This window comes from Canis lupus, chromosome 10 (genome assembly GCF_011100685.1).
Source record: "Canis lupus familiaris isolate Mischka breed German Shepherd chromosome 10, alternate assembly UU_Cfam_GSD_1.0, whole genome shotgun sequence".
Lineage (NCBI taxonomy): Eukaryota > Metazoa > Chordata > Mammalia > Carnivora > Canidae > Canis > Canis lupus.
In genome coordinates, this window is record NC_049231.1 from 41,632,265 (window position 1) to 41,660,098 (window position 27,834).

Consider the following 27,834-nt stretch of genomic DNA (forward strand, 5'->3'; position numbering starts at 1 on the left):
TAGGACATACTTATGTTTTCACTTTCTATTTAGAATCAAGATTTTACCACTTCAAGAGCTATATAGATACCTACCACCACATAAGTTCCCCTTCCCTCTCTTGTTAACTTATATCTACCTACATTTAAAACCCTATCAGAAAATGTAATTTTTGCTTTCAGTGGATTGTGTCCTGAACATTTTAAATATTCTGTTATGCAACTTTGGATCTTGTTGAAATCCTATGTAGAATGCTATTTTTATTTAACAAGCACTTGACCCAGTTGGATTCAAGCCCCAAATTCTAACCAGCCTTGTGGTTTCAATGTCAGTTCTATTTCACGGTCTTTCAGTTCTACTTAGACTTATTCCATATATACACCTTTCAGTGGTCAGTCTGGAACTCTGGAAATGGCCTATTCTATAGTTCAATTCTCAAAATTTATGGTAGTCTATCTGGGGCCGGATTCGTGTATATGCAGCATAGGAATGAGACCAGGGGTTTGCAAGCAACCTCATGGGTTTGCTTTCCTGGACTCCTTTCTGTCTGCAATCCCCCAGGTACTTTCTGGTTCTAAAGGCCTCTTAACTTCTTCTTCTTTTTTTTTTTTTTTTTTTGCAGTTCTCTGGCTAGAGTGTTGGTGTTTTTGTACCTACTCTGCAGTGCACTTCCCCAACTGCTTGTATGTCTACACCTAAATGGTAAAAAGACAGAGAGTCCCAAAAAGGACAATCAAAAGAGGTTTGCCACACTCTCTAGGGACCACAGCTTCTTGTATTAAAGTGAACAGTTCCCCTTCCACAGAGATGCAGGCTCCTAAGGATCCTCTTGCCTCAGCTTTTGCAGAATTACATAGGGGCCAGAAAGTAAAAGAACCTAGAAAGGAAAAAAAATAGGAGAGTGTTAGGAAACCCCTTTCCCAGTCTTTAAGGTAAATGAGAGGGCTTCTTCTGGAATCCTCTGTCATTACTAACATCTACTTCTGAATTTCAGACTGTGTTGAGTCCAAGCCAAGGGATATCAGAGGAAAATAAAATCATGGAACTTTGAATTCTTGTCCTCTTTAACCATTCTGCTCTGATTTACCTTCAAAATCTTCAAACTGATTCTCTAAGCATTTTATTCAGATTTTATAGCTGCAGTGAGTGTGAGAGACAGTATACTTATTCCTTCTTACCTGGAATTGTGATCTGGAAATAATATAGATAGAAAATGTAGCTATTAAAACCCAGAAGACACCAGGATGGTGTGAAATTTGCCTGAGGTGTCATCTAGAATTAGTAAGGAGTACTCTCCAGTGTGTATTAGAGGTAGAGTGACATCATCCAAACTAGGACACATTTTCAGAGTAAGATTTATAGTTGGACAACAAATCAGAAACTGGAATATATGGTCACCATATCTAGAAAATGGAGTGGGAAATGTAAACACTTTTCTTATTGTAGTGCACTGAGTTCAACTGTTTGGTTACCATTAGTTTCTTATATACAGAAAAATTTGTTTCAGCTGCCCAGTTTGTTTGGATTGATTTGCATGTAAGAAATGTAAATCAACCCTTGTTCCAAATGCTAATTTTTCATCTTCTATGTATCTAATAACCTGGAAAAAGTATAAAGTATATTCCATAAATGTCAGCTTAGAGAGTTCCCCCCTCCCTTTTTTTTTTTTTTTTTTTTTTTTTTGAGTAGGTACACACCTGAGGCTGAGTTTGAATTTCTCTGAAGCTAAGAACAAAACTCTGGACCACTGGATAGATCAGTTTTAGCAAAATTTATTTTAGGATAAAATAAACCTGGGTAAACTGGCCCAAAAGAGGTTTCTGAGTCTTAGATCTGAGAGAGAAGCTGGCAGGAAAACCAGGGGTTCTGGCCATCACCATGGCACAAGGACACAATGACAGTGTGGATTCTTCCCCACTGAGACCCTACAATGAGCCTTCCCACAAGAAACTTCCTCCAGGAATAATTTATACCTTTTAACTCATCTTTAACTTCATCACTGAAATTCCCAACAAGGATGTTGCTTGGTGCCAAAGCCGCAGTGGTTTTTATGATGTGGGAGCCTCTGTGGAAAAAGAGTTCAGAGCATTTCATACAGGCTCCAAGCGGTGGCTAGATGATGCTCGATGACTTCTGTCCATCCTGAACTGGGATCACGCTCATATGGTGAACGTGACACATTACAGTCAAATGAGTCCAGAAAGTTGCTTGTCTTATTGCTCAAATGCATCATTCCACTCAGACAGGGATGACAGAGTGTGAAGATTTTACATTCCTATGTGACCAGAACATGAACTACAGATTGAACTCTCCTAAGGAGGACACACGAGAATGAGATCCATCTGGTCTATCAGAAACTACGACTGGGTGCTCTAGCATAGCACCCTGTCACTTGGGACTCACCTGGGATCAGTAGGTCAGGAAGCATGTGCAAGGAGTGCCAGCCTCGCCGGGCAAAGGGCTCAGACCAGAAAGCTCTGTTCAAGCTCCATTCTTGCTGCCTTTTGACCAACGTATGCATTTATTTCCTGAACTCTTAATCTGGGCTGCTAACTCCTGCGACTGCCTTTCTACTTTATAAGTAAATACTCGGCCGTTCCTTGTCTCCTCATTGGCCTGATCGTTTTTTTTTTTTTTTTTTTTAAGATTTTATTTCACATGAGAGACAGAGAGAGAGAGAAAGGCAGAGACAGGTAGAGGGAGAAGCGGGCTCCCTGCGGGGATCCTGATGCGGGACTCGATTCCAGGACCCCGGGATCATGACCTGAGCCAAAGGCAGAGGCTTATCCTCTGAGCCACCCAGGCGCCCCAGGCCTGATCATTTTGACCTGCTTGTACCTACTTCTCGTGGCCCAGGGTAAGGTTGTGTACTTCATGCTCTGCCCAATGGCCAAGGGGATAGGAGGGGCTGAAGTTAGCCCTACATTGCTCCCCTAGCCTTGTGTCCAGCACAGGGCTGTGCCTCAACCCCCCACCCCTGGAAGGGCTCTTTTCTCTATTTCATCTGCTCAGAGGGGGCACTTCCCTCAGGGACAGAGTAGAGACTGATGGAGGCCCTGTCTGCCCCTGGTTCCCCCATGGTTTCTGCCTTTTGCACTTGTTTTCTGTACTCCAGAGTTAATGGGTGAACACGGAATAAAACTAGGTGTTTCTTTCTTTCTGAGGAGCTTTAGGCAAAGTTTAAATCATTCACTTCTAACAAAGTAATATTTATTTGATTGCAAATATATATATATATATACACATATATAAATTTATACGTATAATACATAACAGACATGAGAGCAGAGCAACAGAGCAAAAGTGGCTGTATCTGCCCATTCTGCTCAGACCACTTGGAAAGTCTCTGGGGCACTGTGTGCTGAACGCATGCAAGCATCTAGAGAATTTACTCTCCCTCTGCCCACAGAATATCAGACGCTTTAACCAGAGGTTCATTATCATTCTGGGGCCTGTCAGACTTGCTCAGGGTCGACAAAGCCCTCCCCATCTTGTATCAGCTGGATCCGTGCTGTGTGTTCTTTCCACTGACATCTCTACTCCCCAGGGATGGGAAGGAGGTGGCTCAGGGTCTGTCCGCTTGACCATTCTCTAGGCTGGGAGCTCCTCCCAGTGGTTTCTGTTTTACTGAGTCATTTCCAGTGAAAAACTTTGGAGATACTTCCGAGATGGTTCCACCTGAGTCCTTTAGAGCTTTTCACTGGCATGTGGTAGCGCATCTGAGTCCAGAACCGGGAATTGGGAGGGACTGACTTTAAGTTTCTCCAAGTGACTGTGGGCAAAACCCGGAGAGCTTTCTTCACAAGATGAGGTAGAGACTCTGGCTCTTGGAAGGAGCAGAACTTAATTAGAATTAGTTTCAGTGTTTTATCATCCAAGGCAAGATTCACTGCTGCTTGTAGTTCAAAGATACTGGGTCCATTAACATAGTTGGGGCTCAAGATAAATATTCCTCTTCTACTTTTCTTAATAATGTTCACAATATCCTCTGCATACACTGGAAATAAAGAATTCAATTAACTGTTATTGCTAAACCTGGGGTCTTAATAACCCCGAATGTCCCAGATCGACCCAGATTGTTCCTTGCAAAGGCACTTGTAGGGAAGGAGGGAAGGAAGCATGGTTTACTATGTCACTTTTGCTGCATCAACTCTACTGACAGTTGAAGACAGACTCTAGTGTCCGGTGATTCTCAACTTTCCATTCCTCTCTTTGTGTTCTCTGTCCTCAAGCTGTCCTTTTTCCTTTAGGAGCAAAGCTAGTTGGCATAGTTAGGAATAACAGGGGGACACAAGATGTCCCAGGCTCCATGGTGGGGTGCCTGGGGCAGAGGGAGGGGGGAACTGAATGAGATCTGTACCTCTGATGAGTGGCCAGGGTTGTGCCCCACCTGACCCAATGTTGAGGGTTGTGGCCAGCAGAGTCCTACAAAGCCAGGGGACCATCTGTTTCGAATGACAGAGATAATTTCCTACAGAGGAACCAGGAGCTATATCTTTGATTGGGAAGGCCTGCTACATGTTCTGCAACACATGTCCTTCTGTGCCGTGGCCCAACATAGTCTAAGCTCATGAAACTTTCCAGAAGATGTGTATCCCAACAGAAGGAATGACACCAAAGCCCACAGAGCACTTTTATTCAACTTTTCTCTTTGTTCTATATCTTCTCTTGGCACCCAGGACCTACCTCCTCCTGGGGCCACATCTCTGTCGAGCAAACACAAGTTGTATCCGTACTTATTTTCCAGAACTTCAGGGAACAGATTCAGAGCCAAGTATTCCTCACTTAAAGATGAAGTGGCCTCATTCTCAAAGGAGCTCCATTTCGCATAGGATATGAAAGCATCAAATACCTTTTTGTCTGAGGAAGAGAAACGATTAAAAAAACAGTCAACCATTTACATGTTTCTCACTATCGTGATGTATCTACATATGCTTGCATCCTATGATGTATGGGCAAGAATTAAGTGTTGAGCTCCTTATTGAACTGATTTAACAATAAAACACAGCAGCTGTGTCCATTTTATTTTATTTACTTTTTATTTTTGTGTCCATTTTAAAATCACACTGCTGAGTAGTATCGACTGTCTAACCAGATTCGAATTCTAATTTATGACACACTGCTGCCTTTTCACTGAGTTCAGATCAAACAGCTGTGGCTTCTGTGATTAAATCACAGGGATGAAGGAGGTGGGGGGGGGAATTCCTCTGAGTTTTCTTTGCACTGTGCTGTTGCTATCTCATGAGTTACACATCCTAAAGGAGTCTGTTCCATCTAAGCATGGTAATATCCAGCAAGCAAAGCACTGCCAGGACCCAGCAACTTGCACAGGAGACAGCTGACGGCACATGTACCTATATTAGAAATCCTCGTGTGTAAAATGATGTAATAATAACTCCCCAGTGGACTGTTTCCAGGGTTGGGTGATATGTATATAAAGTGCTTGGTGTCTGGCTCACAGCAGGCACAAGATAAATATCTTTTTCCCCTGCTTTCTAGATGGGAAATCATATTTATAAAATTCGTTTCGGGATATTTGCAAAGTCTCACATGCTTCCTTCCATTGAGTGGATTATTGCGAATGCACATCGAGTACTGGGATGTGTTATGTAGCTAACTAACCAAGAAAGGTAGAGAATCTCAAAAGTTAACTTATGGGCTTTGGAATCTGGACATGCCTGGTTCAGATTCCAGTCCTCTGCACCATGGCGGGCAAATAGCAGTGTTACAAGATAGCAAACAATAGCCCAGGTGGCTGATGCTTGCTTAACATGGACATAAGGAGAGGCCTTAGTGGATGAAAATGCCAGCAATAGAAAAAGAAGGAGAGGGGAGGTCCAGGAGATGAGAAAAGGGGGATGCCAAAAAACCGAGGCCCAGGGGGCTCATCTGCAAAGCTCCTCATTGCCCAGGTGGGAAGGAGGAGGAGGCTCCTGGGCCATGGTGGGCATGGAAGGTCTGTGTGGTTTAAATGTGTGACACACCCCCTCATCACCTCCATTCCTTCCAAATCCTGTGAAACTCCAACGAGCTTGGGTTTTTCTCTAACTGGAAGCATTACATTTCTTTGGTAATAAAATTAGTGGGAATGGGAGTATTAGGTCCTTCTCAACTCCGACAGTCTATGTACGTCTAAGATTGTGGATATATCACATTTATGTCCAAGGAAACAGACATTTTGCTGTAAAACCTTAGATTGGCCACAGAGGGTGCTAAATCTCCATACTTTAAAACCAGGCACTGCCTCCTCATCAGCCACTGTGTAAAGTAAAAAGGGAAAGTACAGATTTAAAAATTTCATGATCAACTCTTCTGTACAAGCTCTAGAATCTTAAGACAAGCAGAATTTTAGTAAAAATATACATATATGTCATCCAGGGGAATGAAGAAGACATTGGTTAAGTAGCTTGCTCAATTCAAAAAAGCTAAAAAGCTAATTTAAGGAAATAAACCAAAAAACCAAAAACACAAAAAACCCAACACTCTTAGCTTCAGGATTTCTTGCATGAATTCTCAATAATTAGTCTAAAGAAAGGTACGATTGATACATCTCTTTACCTGTCCTCTTCCTGGAAATCTGACAGCTCCTCACTGCGTTCCTGGTGTGGGGCAAGCCCTGGTATAGGAAGTGATTTTCCCCAGAATCCAGCAAAAGGGATCCTGCCCTTTCCAAGCAAGAGAATCACTCACTCAAACTGCAAACCTTCTAATCTTAGAGACCTCCAGGGCTAGGAAAACATGCGAACAGCTCTTCTATTCTAAAGAAGCAAACACTAATCAGTATGATCCTGTCTCCTGTGGAAGTGGACAGATAATTCCATTTATTGTAATAGTACTTGGGTTTTATAGAGTTTCACACTCTTCGAAAATTGACACCATCTTCAAAACCCTCATTTTATACGTGAGGCTAACTGAGGTAATAGCTAATGGGGGCTCTAAGCCAAACCACCTGAGTCCAAATCCTTGATTCTAACACCATCCTGCAGTCCAATTTTGGGCACAAGACTTCATGTCCCTCTGCCTGGCTTGCAGGATTGCTGTGACAGTTCTCCTAGCTAATACACCTGACTTGCATGCCCTCAGCACTCAAGAGGTAATAATAGTTGGCACCATCTACCGAGTGTTTACTACATGCTGTTCTCAATGATTAATATGTCTTAACTCAATGAGTGCTCATAGCATTCATTGTAATTGTGATTACAATCCCACTTCAAAGGAGAGGAAGCAAAGGCACAGAGATGTCAGGTCATTTGTCATATTGCATTAGGTTGGTGAGCAGAGAGATTATTTTCAAGCCCAACATGCTCTATCTACCATAATACCATTGGTCAGCAAGATTCCAGTAAGTGAACCGAAAAGCAGTTGTTTCTCCACCTGCTCCCAGCTCTCCCAGGTGTGAAGCCACCACATCTGGAAGAAGGTCTCAAAGCCAGAGGGCATGACTTTCTCCATTGGGGAACATCCATTTCTTGAGCTTCTCCCTCTAAGCCAGTTCTGAGTGGAAAAGCCAGAGGCAAGTTGAGGTCACCTTACCCCCGAGTGTCTCATCCTTGCTCTGGTAGGTTCGGTACAGCAGGACTATTTCAATCCAGTACATGTAGAGCAGAGCACCTGCCGTCAGCATGCCTGCCAGAGTCATGACGGTGCCAAGTAAGATGTATATGAACACCACTGGGGGAAACATGGTAGGCATGAGCAAATACAGAGACAGCTTTCCTGGGACAAGAGCACATTCCGGCCAATGCTGTGGGCTGGCCCAGCACCTTTTCTGACTCTATTATTTTATCAAAATCACTGCTCTTGGAAGCTTTCTTTCCTCTTGAATCTGGAAACACATGCAATTACATCTTGGGGCAACTGTCTTACATTGAATTGGAGACAATTCACGGGAATGGGCTATTCCTGATTGAGGTGGCCAGGGAAACTGGTCATGGCCACTCTCATTATTTTCCCCCCATAAACCTCCACACCACCCATTTGGATCCCTCTCATTGCATATTAGAAATTATTTTCATGCACTATCATCACTACTAAAGTCTAAACTTCCTGAGGCCAGGAGCTACGTGTGGCTTGGTTTCACACCCTCCGTGGCACCTAACACAGGAGCCCTTCCACACACCTCTGCTGATGGGAGCCCCATTACAGAGCAGCCACTATGGCCAAGCACAGATTCTGTCTAACGTAAGCCTCACCAGGATTCAAAACTTGCTTGTCCTTGGAATCATTTATTAATTGAATGAATGAATGATATCAACTTCATCATTGAGTATCTTCTTAAAGAAATTTCAAACCTTTTCTTTACCAGGCATTTCCACTGCAGTTTTAAAAGGCTGTGATCTGTGATATACACATACCACCCGGAGCAGTGAGCAAGATGACTCTTCTCTCCGTTCTCCAATACCCAATCATCACATTCTCTGGATGGAGAAGCAAGGAAAAGAAAACCCTAAAAGGGATCTAGGTCCTAACACAATACCTGTTGCACAGGACATGCCCTTTAGGTATTTGTAGAATGAATAAATGAGTAAGTGAATGAATGAATGAATGAATGAATGACAGGTTTTTCCAACAAGCCTCAATACACAGGGTATTAGTTAAGAGGACCAGTTCTGGATAACTGATATGAAACTTACTAGTGATGTGTCCCTGGTCATAGTATTAAATGGCTTCATATGAGCAAAATGCATAGTGTCCAGCATGCAGCAAATATTAATTGCTATCATCACTGTCACAAATCTCTAGGAAAATTCCCCTTCTCTCAGATAAAAGCAGTTGTGTGCATGGTGTGGCAACCTTCCAGGCTTACCTCCTTTCTTTTCTTTCAGTTGGATGGACTGGGTAGTGTTCCCGATGGAGTTCTGGGCAAAGCAAATAAACTTCTTGCGAAGATCCCTCTGAGTAACTTCTTTCAAGTGGATAACGCGCTCATAGACTTCATCCTTTATGGTGTGCTTAACTCTAGGTCAGAAGGATGGATACCCTACTCATTCAGTAGCATAAACTGACCAACTCTTGCTGTATTTGGAATTCATACTAGCAGCCAACAGTTTCGGCTTTCAGAAGAGCTATGGGATCAAATAGTAGCAGAAAGTGCCAGAAGAGCATAATATTGACCATCTTGTGATGGGAGCTCATTTTTGATTATTGAATCTGCTGGGCATCATTTTACTCACTTAATCAGAATTTAATTTAGTGTGGGCCTCATCTGACCTCCATTACTCTGAGCACTCCCCTTGAAAACAGACAATAATGATAATTTAAGAATAATATTGAATACTGACTCATTTCCACAAAGGGCTTATCACGTATCTGTGCTCACTCTTTTGAACACTAAATGTGGACAATTAAGTCTCCTTCATGCCTCACTTCACTGGAGCCCCCATAAGGTAAGAATATGATCATCCTAACTTAACTAGCAACACAGACCAGGCACAAGAGGTGGGTGACAGCCTAAGGTCACTCTGCTTGGAAGTGGCACCCTGAGTCCTGGACCTAGGTCATTCTGCCCCACTCAGCAAGTTGTAAGAGTCAGTATTTATTCACTGAGTTTCTAAGGTTGCTGATTTATAGTCTGTCTTTACATTGAGGAATATTGTTTATATGGATGGTGTTTTTAGGCTGTGTTGCTTGGAGCCTACAATATCAACTCATATTCACTGAATGCTTCCTACTGGTCAGGAACTGTGATGAGTGTATCACCTCTACTGGAGCAGCTCCCTCAAGGGACCTTGTGAAGTAGATGTAAGCATCCATAGATTGCATGTGGTGGGATGGAGTCTTGCAGGGGTCAAGGGTCAAATTGCCAATAGGTGGGAAATAGATTCAAACTCAAGGGCTTGTGTGACCTCTCTTGAGTTAGAAGTCCTTGTTGGATTTTATTACTGTCATCAAAATTTGGTCTTTATTTTTTGCAGTGACATGTACTTTTCAAAATGACACTACACTTGTTCACTGAAATTGTTTTAAAAATCAGAAGCAAGTGCTTAATACATAGACTATTACCTTGGAGCACATTCTGGAAAAACAAGGGAGTCTATTTTTTAACGATGGTCCTGACAGATTGGATCCAAACCCTCCCTTAATCCTTCCAGGGACCAGCATCTAGCTTCGTGAGGTATTGGATAGCTCTGAATAGCTGGAGTTTTCCTTTCTATTGAGCCAAACTATCTTCCCGGTAAATTCTGTCCACTAATGGGGGTCCTGAGCTCTAGAGGGTGACAAACTAAGTCTAGTTTCCGTAAAACATAATGGCTTCCAAGGATGTCAAGAAAGCTATCCCATGTCTGCATCTCCTTTTCCATTTGGATTGCTTCAACTATTCCTCACTTCTCATAGTTTTGGTCAGACGCATTATTGTGCGCTTTCCTCTGGATACATCCCAGGCTGTTAACATGTGGATCCCTGAACTCACCAGGGCTCTCAATGGATGGTACTGGGGAAAATGAGGAGGAGGGCATCCTTCGTTCCCCATTGGTTGGACGTGCTGCTTCTATTCAGGCTGCGTGGGTCGCTACGTATGTCTGCCTGTCAGCTTGATGTTTCAAGCAGCCTCATCTAACTGTTGCTATAAACCGAACTTCACAACTTAAATATTTCATAATACGGCCTGGTCAGAAACTGCTGTTTAACATGAACTTGCCCTTTGTATTTCCGCGCTTTTCTAGTCACCACTAGGTGGCGCGAGTGGCCACTCCGTCAGCTGCACCTGTTGGCTCACCTCTGGGGGGCCGTTCTCGAGGTTTCCAAAGGTGAAAGCATTTAGGGTGGGCTGCGGGGCATAACAGTCTGCTGATTTCCTTCTTACCTGATCGTCTCGGGTGTTGGGACTTCACTCTCCTGGTCAGAATCTTTAACGTACCATTTCACTACAGGGTTAAAGTCCCTTTGGTGGCCAAATCGTGCCCTGCAGTTAAGAGTTAAAGGCTTTCCTAAAAATGAAGGCGACACAGAAAATAGGAAGGAAGTCCGTGAGAACGCTTTGTCCGGCGCAGGAGGAAGACTCCAACCACAGACCGCTCATTACTGCAATCACGTTGGCAGGTAAAAGAGATTGTCAAAAATAACCCAACATCTACCTGACTCTCATTTGGAAACAAGTAAGACCAAGTCTGTTCATCTCCAATGGGCAATACTTCTATCTCAAACCTGCGACTATATAGGCATAGCACGAAGAATTCTGATGGGGCTGAAGGATAGACCCCAGCAAAATGAGGAGTCCCTTCAGTCACTGACTCCACAAAATGAGGAGTCACTGGTGATGGTGACTCACTCAACGCTGATGTTGAGTACAAGGTGCGTCATAAAGAACATTTTACTGCTCACCAATATTTGCATGTTCAAATAACATTGTCAGGTTACTGTAATGTAGTTTAAAGAAGGAATTGTTTAAATATTCAGCAGTTTCTTGAGCAAAGCACTACAGTTGGGAAGCATATTATTACACTTATCCTCTTTCTACTCATTTTTCCCATAAGGGGTATCCAGATACACTGCCTCAAACTCAAATTTTCACCTTGAAACGGTTAAAGACTCCATTCAAAAATCATCTGTGCGCCCTAATACTGTCCCCCTACCCTGTCATACTTTCAAATTCACTGAAACCATACGTGGCTCAGCTATGTTTGAATCATTAATTGTGTTTCTTTCCTCCTTCCTTGCATCCTTGTGATGCCGCTGGTTTTGCAGTCTATTTCCAGAATCAGGACACGCTAATACCGCCATCTAGCGGTATTTAACCATAGTCTCTATTTTTACATTTCTGTAATTAAAAATATTTTAGCATTTAAAAGAGCATTTATTTCACTGCAACAACCAGCATTGATTTTAAATAGAGCAGTTCTCATTTTACTGTGTGAGAAAGTGTAGATGTTATTGAGGTTGATAAAATACAAGGGGACCAGAGGAAAATCACTTTGCCCCTCCTACCCACAAGAAGACACACTTAGGAATATGAGTTACTTGAGCAGGAGATACAGTGTTCCTCCATAATTGTCTTAAAGGCCACACCAAATACCATGTTTGCGAGGATTCATGCTATTCAGATTGGTAATTTGGTTAAATTTACAGACTTAACCAATGGACCTAATACATATAACACCTGTTTCTGGGATGAGTAAGAAAGAATCTAAAATCTGTTGATCATGTCCAATCACTAGTCACCTAACATACAGTTTCCTACATTTCTCAGTGCATCCAGATGAGGCCAGTTTTCTTTCATCTATTTACATATTTAAAACTTGAAACTTAGAAAGAATAAGTAACTCTATCAGGTCACAAAGGTAGCCCGTGGCTCAACCACGATTCACACTTAATTCTATTTGACTTAAAATCCCAAGGCTCTTTGGGGCACCTGGGTGGTTCAGTGGTTGAGCGTCTGCCTTTGGCTCAGGTTGTGATCCTGGAATCCTGGGATTGAGTCCCACATCAGGCTCCCTGTGGGGAGCCTGCTTCTCCCTCTGCCTATGTCTCTCATAAATAATTTTTTAAAAAAATCCCAAGGCTCTTTTCCTTATATCACACTTAGAGCTGCTCCCAGAAGCACAGGTCATTCAACGGAGATAATACAATCCACCTTACCAAGTTCTACTTCCAGCACATCCTTGATGGGATCCAGAATATCTGGTTTGAGAGTAGTGTCTTTCACTAAAAGATGAAAATAGAAATTACTATTTGCACTGGGAAATCTGAAGGCCTGCTTGCTGAAGGTGTGTGCATCAAGTGGCACTTTGATCTAAATGCTTTGCAGATCCCCCTTCAACTTTGATTCGGATTCTATTAAGGCTGGGAACTTAGATTTCCGTGTGAGAAATGAACCTCCCCAAATGACCATGACATCAGGTCACGGGTGCTAACGAAATACCAGTAAATCCTGGTAAATCCTCATCCACCAGGGTGTGCTTTTACTTCCACACCAGCCCTGCTCAACCATCGCTGACCTGAGCCCCCCCGTTCCTGTCTTCTCCTACAAGATTATTTTTCGTACCATCTGGCTTCTTCTCCGGAAGAAGAACGCACCTGAGAAAATGCTCATATCACCTAGACTGGAGTCCACCTCCTCCATCACTAAGTACATGGTTTATTTCAAAATAAAGTTGAGTCGGGAACTCCATTACTCATTTATCCCTCAGCTTCCTGCCACAAACTGCCAAACTGGGGCTTTGTGGTCAAACTCTTCCTGACTATGTCCCATCTCTTGATAAGGGAAAATTCATCACCTCTGCTCTGGGCATGGTCCACTTACTTCTTGGGGACCTCCTTCCCTCAAATACTCCATCTCTCCCCCTGTATATTTGCCTCTTTCTCCTCTCTCACCTGCCCCATCTTCCCATTGGCTTCTTCCCATTGGTATTTATCCATGCTCAGTCTCTCCATCTTAAAACAGAGAAAAATCCCTGCACCCCATTTCCCTGTGGCACGCATTCTCCTTCCTTCCCAGGCAGATCCTTGAAACAGTGCTCTGTGCTCATCTCCATTCTCTCACTTCTTGTGGAGTTGGATTCCATCACTCCACAGAAACTGCTTTGACTAAAGTCCCCAGTGACCTTCTGGCACCTCAATCCACTGGGCACAACTGAGTTTTTCTTCAGCTTTATTTCTCAGCAGCATTGGACACTGCTGAGCACTGTCTCTGGGAACCCTCTCATCCTTTGGTTCCCTGCTTCTCTGCTCTCTAGTTCACCTTCTGCCTCTCTGCTCATTTCCAGGTGTGTGTCTGGGGGCTCTGCTTTCTGTGCTTCTCGTGAATATCAGTTCTCTCCCTTTTCTCTGCTGTGGTGCTGTTCACTCTTTAGGCCTCTTCCCTACAAAAGGTCTTGAACCTCGAAATGATCTCTCTCTCCTATGTCATCAATTTCACTTCCTCCCACTGGCACCCACTGGCTTATGTAAAGAATGACTGCCATCTGCACAAACCCAATGACCAGTTCTCAAACATCACCACTGAAGCAGAGTGTCACTCCCTCTGCCCCGACATTCTTTAGTCACTTGCCCTGGGACAGTTTTCCTCTCTTCTCACACCCCTGCTCCACCTCCTCTGGGGATTCCCTCCTTCCTTCCGACCTCTGCAAGTATTGCAATGCTCCAGGCCTCAGTTCCAGGCCTTCTTTCTATACTAACTCCCTAGGTGACCTCATTCAGTCTCTTTGCTTTAGATAATCATGTTGACCACCCTCAAATTTCATCTCCAGCCCTAACACCTCCAGACTGGTTTATCCAAATTCTTCCTTGCCATTGGGATTTGGATCACTGAAAGTCCTTTCAAACCTAATCCTTGGGGCACCTGGGTAGCTCCATGGTTGAGCATCTGCTTTTGGCTCGGGTCGTGATCCCGGAGTCCTGGGATTGAGTCCCACATAGGGATACCCACAGGGAGCCTGCTTCTCCCTCTGCCTATGTCTCTGCCTCTCTCTCTCATGATAAATAAAATCTTTAAAAACTTTAATCCTTAATTTCTTTTTAGATCCTCTTCTTTTTCAGCCTTTTCTTGCTTCATGAATTGGTGTCACCGTTTACCAACTTAACTAGGCCACAAAACAAAAGCATCCTTCGTTTCTCTCTCTTACACATTAAATCCATCATCACGTTCTGTTGACGCACAAATAGCCATTTCTCATTACCTTTGCTAAGTCTGTGCAGTGAGCAATCAGGAGCATCTTTTTAGAATGTGCATCAAACCTGCTGCTCCCCCATTTGTGCCCTAGGTCAGCTCTTACCTATGCAATGCAATGCTTCCCTCCATCAGTACCTAACAGAATGTCTATCTAGTAGCTCAACCTAAAACCCCAACTCTTTTCTCCTGGATCCCACCTCTTCCCTCTTCCTCACTGCCAATTTCCAAATCCTTTCAGATGTACCTCCTCTGTATTTATTGAGTCTGTCTGCTTCAGTGCATTCCCACTGCAACTCCTGGTTCAGGCCACCATCAGTCATTGCTCTCTCCATTCCTGCTCCCCCCAAACCCATTTTATACACAGCAGATTGGAGTGATCTATCTCAAAGGCAAATCTATTCATGATGCTCTCCTGCTTAGAACCCTCAAAAGCTCCCCATTGCTCCTTAAATGAAGTTCAAACTCACTAAAACAGTGTGATGTCAGTCTTGTTTCCAGACACTCACTCTCAGTGGACCTTCTTTTTCTTCCCAGACTGTGTGTATTCTCTCATCTCCGGGACATTGACTATGCTGTTCCCTCTGCCTGGAACGGCATCTTGACCATCTTCATTGCTCTGGTCTGGGCTTGCCCCTCAGTTCTCACTTGGACATGGTGGGTCCAGGTGTGGGTTTGGTGGGCCTCCCATATGCCCCACTGCTTTCTCTCCACTCATTACAATGCATTGGGATAGCCTGTGTGCCCCACAAAGTGGGAAGTTCTGAGCTGTCACAGAAAATGTCCAGACACTCATGCTTACAACCTTAACACCAAGCCCAGTGCCTGATACATATTAGATGTTCAACAAATATTTGTGTAAAAAATGAATATGTGAAAGAATGAAGGAGTGAATGAGGAAGACAGGAATGCTTGGTTGAGAGGATGCAACAGATATTGTAAGGCATACCTTGGAAGAAAGGGAAAACCAGATTCTGCCCCTGGTTTTGATGGGCTGAGTTATCATGCCTTGAGTGAAGAACAATCACACATCCCTTGGAGGGAGCAAATGGTACAAGTGGGGTACTTGCATTCTAACTTCTCCCCCAAGAAGCAATATAATATGAATGTAAATTACTGACATCCAGGAAGTAGGTAGAAGTGGTTAACTTGGTCTCAGTGTGTGTGTGTGTGTGTGTGTGTGTGTGCTTGTTTTTTAAAGATTTCATTCATTTATTCATGAGAGACACAGAGAGAGAGGCGGAGATATAGGCAGAGGGAGAAGCAGGCTTCCCAAAGGAAGCCCAATGTGGGACTCAATCCCAGGATCCCAGGATCAAGCCCTGAGCCAAAGGCAGATACTCAACCTCTGAGCCACCCAGGCATCCCGGCCTCAGCATGTTTAATGTAATTTGTACATTACACTAAAAGAAAAGGAGGTAAAAATAATCAATGTATTTACTATGAGCTGAGTCAACCATTCTGTAGCTATTTAATACAGAGTATGAATGACTGACTCAGTTGTGTTTTGGCAAAAGCCATGCTTAAATTAATTGCATTATACAATTTATTCATGTCGGCACTTGTTAATCTAGTAAGAATGACCCAGTGGAGAGACTAGGTCCCAGTGGAAAGACTAGGCAGGCCACAGAAGAATAAACCTAACAGACCAACAAACGTATAACAAGATATCAAACTTCATGGAAATTTAAATTGGGATTTATTTTTTTTAAAGGATTTTTTTTCTTTATTTATTTATGATAGTCACACACAGAGAGAGAGAGAGAGAGAGAGAGACAGAGAGGCAGAGACACAGGCAGAGGGAGAAGCAGGCTCCATGCACCGGGAGCCCAACGCCAAAGGCAGGCGCCAAACCGCTGCGCCACCCAGGGATCCCTAAATTGGGATTTAAAAAGGGAGAATGGGGGCAGCCCGGGTGGCTCAGCGGTTTAGCGCCGCTTTGGTTCAGGGCATGATCCTGGAGACCGGGAATCGAGTCCCACATCGGGCTCCTTGCATGGAGCCTGCTTCTCCCTTTGCCTGTGTCTCTACCTCTCTCTCTCCTCTCTCTCTGTCTCTCATGAATAAATAAATAAAATCTTAAAAAAAATAAAAAGGGAGAGAGAGAGAGAGAGAGAGAGAGAGAGATCTCACTTGACATCAATCAAAAAGTGTGACAACACCAAACATTATTTGGGAATAATGGGAATCTGCTCCTTGCTGAGGGTGGTGTAAATTGACAAAATGATACCTTAGAATAATAACATATATTTTTAACACAAAACATATTCTATAACATAAAACAATATTCTATTTTTTTAATGCCTACCTACATTTTTAGAAAAGCATAAAGATATAAATGGAAGAATGTATACAAGATTAGACTACAGCTGGGAAGGGAGGAAGCAGGAAAGGATAAAAGCATAGGTCTCAAGCTGTCCCTGCAATGTTTTGTTTCTTTACAGAAAAAGCAAGATTTTAAACATGTGGAAAAACATGAACATGTATTAAAGCTGGCAATAGGTTCATAGTGTCACTTACTGCTATGTATGAAATATTTAACATTATTTTTTAAACTTATTACAAAAATAAGCCAGGGATTGTCAATGCAGGAAAAACCCAACTTGTGACAATTTGAATATGATCCAAAACTAGGCCTTCTCTGGGGGCTGGAATCTAGGTTAATGGGAAAATTAATGTTTTCCCACATTTAAGGCTTCACATGACTACCAGTATATGATTATCTTTTTTTTTTCCCCAAAAAGTAAACCATTACTAAGCCAAAGGAAGTTAACTTTAATTGGGTAATGGGGCTTCAAATCCCAGATCTTGAAATGAAAATCTCACTTACCTATGGTTCTCACTTGAACAACAGCTCTGACTATCCATGAACTTGTATTATCCGACTGAGTGTAATCACATACATATGTGCCCTGGTTGGTTTCATAAACTTCATTCACTACAATTGGGTTGCTCCTTTCTTTAGGGAGTAGTTTTCCGTTCTAATCCAGGGGACAAGAAAAATAAGTAACTTTCCTTAACCAGAGATTTGTTATTAATATTCGTCACAACAACAGAAAAACTTCACAAATGAGAGCATCACCCACGCTATGAAGAGCTTCTGCTTCAAAAACTGTATTTGTAAGATTCGCATTTGTTCATGAGAGGCGTTTTCAGATACAATTACATTATCTGTTAAGATCGAGGCACCAAATCTGACTAACCCACAAAGAGTTATTTAGCCTAGAATTTCTCAAAGCATGACTCAGGCCTCTGAGAACATTATAGAAAACTCATTTCCTTTAGTAGCTGATACCTCAATGAATTAAAAAAAAAATGTGTATTTACATTTGTGGAAATTGACATAATTTCTTGTGTAATGAGGCTAAGATAAAGTTTCTTCTCTAAATAAATTTAACTAAAAAAAGGTGAAATTTGAATTTAAAATATTAAGTTAATAACTAAACAGGAATACCTAGATATGACAAAGAATGACCGATGAGTGACAAACAATGAGCTCATGGTGGACCCAAACTAAGGTGAGAGCTAAACTGCAATTAGGAACATTTCTCTCTCTTACTTAGCATATCCATCAGGGATACTCTTCTAAGGTCTAACGTTCTCCCCCAGCTGAACTTGCCATTCTTTCCTGCTCTCATTCCCTGCTACTGCCCCTCCACCCACTTGCCACTCCCTAAATAACCATATTCTTTCTCCATCTATGTGTGTGTACATCTCTCCCACTACTTCCCCCAACTGGGTCGGCTGCAGCTCAGTCTTTAACTCCAACTCAGGAGGTAACTCTCATGGTGGGAGCAATCAGGCGCTCTCCCAGCAGAACCAGTTTCTCATGCTCCCAGACCTCTATGATTGCACATAGCCTTCTGATCATAATTTATGTGCACGGTTACCTCTTCCTCTATCGTTGTTGAGACAGCCTTTGTGCCAAGACACATCACTGCTCCTGGACACACTGGCAGGAATAAACAGAAGTCCCTCCAATCAAGACTGCAGAGTCATGACTGCTTTCTAGGATTGAGAGAGTGCTCAGTCGAAGAAGGCAGACCCCTGAGCAGTAAGCCAGAGTATGATGCACTTGGGCAGCCTTGTCTCTGTTCACAGGAAGCAGGGATGCTCCCTCTGGGCTAGTCAGAGCCTTGAGGAATATGTGAGAATCACTCCGTTGAAGCTGAGTGCCATCTTAGAAACCTTTGAAATGGAGCTTCTATATAGGAAATAAGGCCAAAAGGAAGAGGCTGATGCATGTAGATGGATCGGGTCTTTGTGTCTCTAGTACACAGCAGACAGGCCAGCAACAGTGAGCTCTTTGTAAATGATGAATGAATAAAGTATGTGTAATTGAAAGGTTTTGAAGCATAAGAGCCATGTAATCACCTTTGTATCACTAGGGGCTAGGACATACTTGGGGCTAAATAAATATTTGTTAAATGGTGAAGTATCACTGTACCAATAATTCTGTAGCCCCTGACTTCCATGTAGCACATGGCCTTCCAATCTTCAACAAATAGCCCCCAGAGTATATGACTCTTACCACAGCAGTCAAAAACAAAGAGATAAGCAAAAAACAAAACAAAACAAAATCACAAAATAAGTACTTCTTATCTATACAGATTAAAAAATCCTTTCTCATGTACTATTTCATATGATTCACTCAAAGGATCCCCTGACTTGGATTGCACAGACTCTATGAGAAAACTGAGGTTCTGGAGTTTGTGTGTGGCTCTCTATCACAGAGCCAGTAACTGAGAGGACCGAGCATCCATGTGAATTTTTCTAACTCTTGAGTTTCATGTTCTCATTGAGGAATTTCCCTTCCACTTCACCTGCTAACTCAGAGGAACAGGGATTCCCCTACTCCAAGTCTCTGGTGTGGTTGTTGTGGCCCAAGAAGGGACTTCCAGTAGGTTGGCAAGGAACAGGTCAGAGAGCAGCAACGGCAGGCCGGAAGTAAAAAAAAAAAGTGAGGCAGACCAGGTTAAATATCAATCAGCTGATCTCAGGGGTCAAGGACCTCTTAAAAGGATGGGTCAGGGCATGGGGTAAAAGTCAGAAATAAAACTCTAGAGAATACAAGAATCACATCCAAAGAGCAGAAATTGGAGCAGAGATGTGTCATGAATCACACAAGGAAGTGATGGGCTGCAGAGTCGTGGGCTGAGACCTCAGCTGTGCCACAGGGGGGATGGGTCAAATCAAAATTGCCCTGATTTTTTTTTCTCATAAAAAGCTAAGTATGAGGGCGCCTGGGTGGCTCAGTCAAGGGTCTGCCTTGGGCACAGGTCATGATCCCAGTATCCTAGGATCAAGCCCTGCATTGGGCTCCTTGCTCAGTGAGGAGTCTGCTTCTCTCTCTTCCTCTGCCCCTCCCTCCCTACTCCTGTGCTCTCTTGTTGTGTCTCTTTCTCTCTCTCAAATAAATAAATAAAATTTTAAAAAATGTAAAAAAATAAGCGTGACTTCATATGTATTATTAAGACTTAATAAGATGGAACTAAAAGGAAACATTGAAGAAAACATAAGGGAGAGGTAATTTGTGTCAAGAACGATGGGAGTCCCACTCCAGTAAGATGATAGCAAATGATTTCAGTAGGAAGGGAGGTGCTGATGGGGCTGTTTTGCTCAGCTGTGCCACACTCTTGAACAAAATACAGAAGGAGGAACATCTCAGAGTGAACATGTATGACTTGTTTCAGTAAGTTCTAGACACAAGCGAAGCTTGCAGAAACAAGGAAGACAGTAAAACAGGACTTCTAAAGGAATGTGTAAAGCAAGAAGAGCACAGAAAATGTGTTCTAGTAGGAGCAGTTACTGAAATATTTCCAGCCAGTATCATCAAGCTCTAACACTACTGTCCAGTGCAGCCCCTCTCGGGAGTACAATACACACGGTGCTATTCTGTGGGGGTGGTGCTCCCCAGCATTGGACAACACAGTGGAGCTCCTACTGGGGCTTTTGCTACCTAGTCTGGGAGGACTCCCCGTATGGACATCTCGAGCCCTACCCTCCCTGATGGACTTGACATTTCCATGACTGTTTTAATCACTCATTATGTCCAGATCTGCATACCTGACCTCTTCTCATTCCTCATTGAATTAATGTCTACTTTCTCAACTTGCTAAATGTTGTGAATATATTTGAGCCAGAAAGACCCAAAACATGAGTCATCTCTTTTATGTCCCCCTGAAGTATTTTACCTTGTATTTTATTCTTGAAAATATCACTAACATCCACCAACTTCTTTCTGTTCCCACTGCTCATTCCCTGGATCAGGATTCACACTCATAAAGTTCAATCACATCAGCAGGGACCTCCAATAACCATATCACATAACCAATGTACAACCGTTGTGTTCAGCTCTAACCACACCTCTCAGGAACACTCTGGTCCTACCATGCTGAGCCACTCACCATTCACACGATGTGTCCTTCATGCTTCTGCTTCCATTGCCCATCTACCTTTTCCTGCACTTCAGTCTCTTGCCCTATCCATCAACTGACAGCATTGTACTTTTACATAAATTCTGTACTAATAATTATCTTCTAGGTGGAAAAGGGTACATTATGAAAAGTATCATGAAAAGCTAGATGTTCATCTCTAGCCAAAGTCTTGAATGGATTATTGGACAAATGGCTTATGAGCCCTTAAAAAAGTGGGTTAATATCAGCCAGCTTGCACTCACTACCAACATTCATGCCAGTCTTGTAATTTTCTCCCATGATAAAATGAAGAGACCAGAGGCTCAGAGGAATATAGAAATATAATAGATGTTCTGGCTTCACTATAGTGAGTCATTTGGAAAATACTCTGATGATGTCTTTGTTAAATAAAAATAGATACATACGGGCTGAATGAGTCAACATTTAGGTGACTTTTTAAAGTTAATTGAACAGTAATACTTCCCAAGTTGTGGATTAAGGGACTGTATGTAACTAAAAGGATCATGCTAGAGTTAATAGATGAGTTGACTGGCTCAGTACCAGGCCATTCAAAATGTTTGCTAAGAATATCATGTCTGCATCTTATCTACAAGTCACACAAATATGAGAATGATGGCTAACATGGTGGATTTCAAAATCAAAATGCCAACCTCTTGATATGTTGAATGATGAGCTTAAACCATCAAATCAGAATTTAATAGGAATACATGTAAAATCATGAACATGGGTTACAATTCTACTCTGTTAGCACAAAGCTGAATTGGCCTGACTGCAGTTCTTGTGAAAAAGAAAAAAAACAAACCCTACCTGCCAACTAAGAATGAATCAACCACATAAGGGACCTGTCCCAAAGCTAATGCAATCGTAGACCACATTGATACACTGTTTAGAAGAAAGAAAAAAAAATAGTTTCTCTGTTTTCACTATTAGTTAAGCAACATGTGGATTATAGCATTGAACAGATGTTAGGAGGTTGTGCAGGATTATGAGCACTCTGAGACTGCACAGTGAGAATCACCGAATGGGCCAGTATATTGACCTTGAAAATACTTTTCAGAAACCCAGTCAAAATAATCGGTACTTATTCCTTACTTGGAACCACATTGATTTTAGGTCTAGCCAGTCTCACCAACTCAGCAGTTCCCCATGTCACTAGGCTCAAGGGATGCCAGGCAGTACTAGTGACTATGAGAAGAGGAGGCCATAAAGGAACCGAGAAGGAGAAGTGGCAGGTCTGTGTGTGCACATTCCATGGAATGCAGGGCTCAAATGATGCAGCAGCTCCGTCATCATTGTGGCCAGTGAGTGTGGCCTATGAGTGAGATTGTCTTAAAGCACCAATGGAAAGATTACTCAGGGCACAAGTCTAACTGACAAGAGGTCACAGCAGTGTCACTGACACCTGTATCACCAACACCTGTATCTCAATGCCAACCCCACTGCCCTGTTATAATTTTGCCTACTTCCAAGATTTGCTTAGCCAGAGAACATAAAATGCCCTCTCGTTCAATGCAATTCTCATTTATTTAAGATGATGCCTGTTCAGCTAGTTTTTAATTATATTTTTAGAAATCAGCAAAATATAGAGAAAATGTTTCTTGAGTAAATAATAGATAATTCATTTTAATTCTGACTTCTTGGTCACTTAATAGTTCAGGGAAGAATCTCCAAGCCTACATTTTTTTGATGGGTCAATTAAAAATCTTTTGAAACCCCCAGAGCCTCGAGCCCCTGGATTTATCTCAGTGGCATATTCTGTACATCTGACGGGGGCATCCCTGGCCAGGAGTTTCATCTGAATTCAATAGCACCATGTTTTCATCTGCTCAGCCAGTGTTAGCATATGTCATCTCTTCTGAGGTGGCTCGGATGCGACCCACCCATCACCTGAGTGCCGGGGGTTTAGCATGAAGGCAAGGAGCCTCATGTCTTAGTTGCTGCCTAGTATCACCACTTCTAGTGATACACTCCTTCCATAAGGTCTGTGCGTGCGTGCCTGTGTATGTACGTGTGTGCACATGTGCGTGTATGCATGTGCACACATACATGCAATTAGGAAACATCACATGAATAATGACCTATCCAAATCTGCATCAGAAAGTACAATTTTGATAAGAGCCATAATCGTTCACCCACTTTTAGGACAGATGTCTATTCACTGCTAAGCACATCCTGATGTTGCAATTGAGACCCCAGAGATGTGAAATCGAGACCCCACAGACCTCCTTCTGTGAATGTCATACACCGTTAGGATTTTGTTTATAAGAGATACAGGCAGAAAACTGACAGCTATTGTGTGGCTTCTGTTTACCTGAAAATGAAAACTGCCTTCAGGGATACAATGATTGAAAATTTAAATGTGTTTTCATCTGAAATGACGGGGGAGTGGGGGGGGGGTGCCAAGCCTGCTTTACTGGCCTAGGAACAGCCGGCCCTGACATGGCTAGGAATCTGTCAGCCCAGATCACAAATACTTTTGAATCAAGAGAAGTTTTGTTCTTAAGAGAACTGAAAATAATGAACAGAACCATGGACTTTGCTGCCTAACCTCATTTTAGAGGTTACGAAATTTGTATGTTTCTTAAGTTAGGAGTTTATGGAGGCCAACATTTTTTTAGTGTCACTTTAAAATACAAATGTGAGACTTACAGCACATCACATCACTTGTTCTCTCTCTGTATATTAATTCTATAGTGGACATGATGACACCTGTCTACCCATTGTCAGCAGGTCTCAAGGGAACCAAGTGAGGATATATCTTCTCATACCCTGGTGCTTGTACCACCAGGACTCTCTGATTGCTGAGTCTTGGAGTGTGTAGAGCCACCAGATAAACATGGCCACTGGCATAACTGATCATTGGCAATTTTGGGGACGCCTGGGTGGCTCAGTGGTTGAGCATCTACCTCTGGCTCAGTTCATGATCCCAGGGTCCTGGGATCGAGTCCCGCATCGGGCCCTCCACAGGGAACCTGCTCCTCCATCTGCCTGTCTCTGCCTCTCTGTGTCTCTCATGAATGAATGAATAAATAAATAATAATTTTAAAAAGATATTTTTATATTAACAAACATATGTTTTGAAGTCGAATTTAATGTTATACACAACTACTTAAGGCAAAGTTTTAGACTTTCAACAATTATTACAATTACAGGAGGCAATGGAAATTCTATTCTTTGTTTCTGCCACCACGAGGTCAACTACCAGGAGGCTATGATGACATGGGGTTATGTGACATTTATGTATCTGTTAGCACTTGGAAAAATCGTGAGACACAATGGCAATAAGAATTGTTTTTGTCATGAAGCTTATTCACATGTGGTTCATAACTCAAAATCATTAGGAAACTTGCCTCTTCCTCATCCCTGCCCCTTTTTCCTCTTTATACTGTACTCCCTCCCCCCCACCCCAGTCTCACTTCTGCAAGGCACCTGTTACCTGGGCCATCTGCGTTTGCCATAACTGTCCTCCCAGATGTGCTCTCTTTGGAAAGCATTCCAGTCTCCTATTTTATTCAGAAACCCTCCAGGACTCACTTGTTTGTAGCTCCCTTCCCCATAGGAATCCCCATTGCTTTCCAAAGACAATAGGAAGGAACTTATCTGGTCTTCTGCATTGGCTGATGCTCATAAGTTTATGTCTTACCTCAGGTATAATACACTTGAATTTTAGAAATTTTGCTGGCATGGATGAAAAAGATGGTTCCCAGTGGTTACCTATGAAAGTGACCACTTTAGAAAGTTAGGTCTTCTCTGTAGGCACAAGGTCAGTATTTGCAAAGCTCTAGACCTCAGATCCTCAAACCCACGTTTCTATAAAGTGTCTATGGGTAGGTTACCATAAAAATGATACTTTATGGTAACTCCATAAAGCTCCAAAGCTGAGAAATCATTCTTTGGAGAAATCATTCTTACCTGGTACCAGGTCACCTCTGGACTTTGTGCATCACTTTGGCAGTTGAGGCTAGGGCAATTAATTTTGGCAATGCTACCAAAAAGAAGATATTGCTGTGATACAGAGTTATTTGGTATACAGGATAGATTTGTCTTAGGCTTAACTTCTAAGATGGTCTTGATACAACAGGCCTCATCCTGAGGGGTCCTAGGAGAGTTAACAAAGGCCTATGAACATAGATGTTATATCCAGGTAATACAGGGCTTGGGAATGTTTTCATATAAGAATGCATTTGGGACGTACCGGATCCTAGGTCTACAGATATATGACCCAGCATTACTTATTCCTGCGGTCAGAAAGCATAGGTTGCTCTTGTCCTGGGTGATGTGAGGAAAGTTGTTAGTTATTTCCCCTAATGAATCACCATTTTGAGTTTGTAGGTACCACTGGACATCAGATAGGTCCTCATGACCACTGCAGGGCAAGTTTTCAGAGCTTTGGGTTGGTAAGAGTTGACTTCTGTGGTGCAAATGGGATTTCTGTAACTCTGTTAGGTCACAAAATAGGACAAACTCCTCACTCCTTGAAGAATATTCCCAGAGCAGTTTTTTGGTGAGGCAATCTGAAAACCACAAGGAACAAAGAGAAAGGGAGGCGCATTAGAAGACAAATCTCTCTCTTGGCAGTGAGTTTTTGTATATGACATCTAAAGCACAAGCAATCAAATAAAAAATATAAGCAAGTATTGGGTTCCTGGGTGGCTCAGTCAGTTAAGCGTCCGCCTTCAGCTCAGGTCATGATCTCAGGGTCCTCTTTCTCTCTCTCTCAAATAAATAAAATCTCAGAAAAAATAAACAAGCTGAACTACATCAAACTAAAAAGCTTATGCACAGCATAAGAAATGATCAACAGGGGGATCTCTGGGTGGCTCAGTGGTTTAGTGCCTGCCTTCAGCCCAGGGCATGATCCTAGATCCCAGGATCGAGTTCCATATCAGACTCCCTGCATGGAGCCTGCTTCTCCCTCTGCCTGTGTCTCTGCCTCTCTCTCCTTCTCTCTCTCTCTCTCTCTCTCTCTCTCTTTCTCTCTGTCTCTCATGAATAAATAAATAAAATATTTTAAAAAAATAAATGATTAACAAAATGAAAAGATAACCTATAGAATGGAAAAAGTAAGCAAACCATGTATCTAATAAAATATGCCTGATTAACATCCAAATATAAAAAGAATACATACAACTCAAAAGCAAAACAAAAAAAAAAAGAACAAACAAAACCCCCAAATAAGCCACTTATAAATGGGAAATGAACCTGAATAAGCATTTTCCAAAGAACATATATAATTGACCAAGAGGTACGTGAAAACGTGCTCAACATCACTAGTCATGAGGGGACTGTAAATCAAAACCACAGTAAAATATCACCTCCTACCTGGTAGGTTGGCTTATCAACAAAAAGATAAGAGATAAGAAATGCTGGCAAGGGGGCGAAGAAAAGGGAACCCTTGAGTACTGTTGGGATCATAAATTGGTACATCCACTATGGAAAAGAGTAGAGTCTCCTTCAAAAAAATTAAAAATAGAACTACCATAAGATGCAGAAATTTCATTTCTGGGAATATACCTGAAGGAAAAACAGTATGTTGAAGACACAGTCTGAACCTCTTTGTTCATAGTAGCGTTACTTACAATAATCAAGATACAGAAATAAGTGTTCATCAACAGATGAATGGATAAAGATGTATTACACATGCACACACACACACACATGAATATTATTTAGTGGTAAAAAAAAAAAAAAGGTAGAAATCTTGCCTTTTTCAACAACATAGATGGATCTTGGGGGCATTATACTAAATGAAATACGCCAGAGAGACCAACACCAGATGATGTCACTTACATGTAGTCTCAAAACAAAACAAAAATCAAACTTATAAATAAAAGAGATCAGATTTGTGGTTACCCGAGGCTGCATGAGAAGTGGGGGAATTGGATGAAGTGGTCAAAAGGCACACATTTCTAGTAATAAGATACATAAGTAAGGGGAACATACTGGAGAACACAGTGACTATAGTTAACACTGCTGTATGGTTGATCTGAAAGTTAAAAAAATGCGTTCTAAGGGTTCTCATCACAACTAACGAACAAGGAAGTTTCTTTTTTTCTTTTTTGGTAGCTACATGAGATCATGGATATTAACTAAACTCATTGTGCTAATCATTTCACTATACGCATAAGTCATTTTGCTATCTATCAAATTTGTGCAGTGCTGTATGTCACTTACATGTCAACAAAACTGGAGGAAATAAAGATCAAACTCTAACCTATGTTTATAAAGAGTACATGATTTAATGAGGAATTAAACTCCCTTGTCTGTCTTCGTCACTGCTTCCATTTAGAAGGTCAGGCTCTAATGCCCTCCCAGTGGACTTGAGCTGGCTAGTAGCCGCAGCACTTAACTATTAAAGACGACTGAACCACTCCTCATTCCTCTTCAACTGCTCCCACTGAACACCTGGCTACCATAACTGGGCTCCTTATTGACGCTTGGTATCAGCTGAAAGCTGTTCACCCCAGTCATTTCTGTCTTCCTGCACCCATCTCAACAGCAGAAAGGAAATGCTCTGCATTAATAGGTCAAGCTGCTGATATATCAGACTATCTGTCACTTCAAATATTGACTTTAAGACTCACAGTGAACATGATAAGCGAAAACCCTACCTGAAGTAGTCATTCCTTTAATTTTCTCTCCTGTGACAAGCCAAAGAAAAATCCAGCCCAAAGAAAGCATCATTCTCCCTGGGTCCTGTCATCACTTCAGTGAGTCTGTTGCGTTGCCAGGCTGTGGTACCTCGTGTTTCAGAGCTCCTCCCTGAGAATCGTCTTCATTTCTGTAAGTCAAGAAATGAGAAATGAAGAAATC

General features: G+C 42.3%; 1 protein-coding gene across 4 annotated transcripts; it reads right to left on the bottom strand.

Annotated features, from left to right (window-relative positions):
* Positions 1-564: 564 nt before the first annotated feature.
* IL18RAP (interleukin 18 receptor accessory protein) lies at positions 565-27,834 on the bottom strand. 4 transcript variants are annotated; one of them, XM_038550915.1, is made up of 10 exons: positions 27,633-27,834; positions 25,217-25,535; positions 24,934-25,120; positions 17,415-17,565; positions 12,556-12,621; positions 10,784-10,907; positions 8,786-8,937; positions 7,513-7,650; positions 4,666-4,839; positions 565-856 (listed from the first exon to the last, which is right to left on the bottom strand). In XM_038550915.1, the coding sequence occupies exons 1-10, from the start codon at positions 27,703-27,705 to the stop codon at positions 675-677; spliced, it is 1,566 nt and encodes a 521-aa protein (XP_038406843.1). In that variant the 5' UTR covers positions 27,706-27,834; the 3' UTR covers positions 565-674. The 4 variants fall into 4 exon arrangements, with proteins under 4 accessions (XP_038406843.1, XP_038406841.1, XP_038406840.1 ...); XM_038550913.1 differs by lacking the exon at positions 565-856 and adding an exon at positions 3,168-3,976 and having other exon boundaries at positions 7,513-7,605; positions 27,633-27,832; XM_038550912.1 differs by lacking the exon at positions 565-856 and adding an exon at positions 3,168-3,976 and having other exon boundaries at positions 27,633-27,832.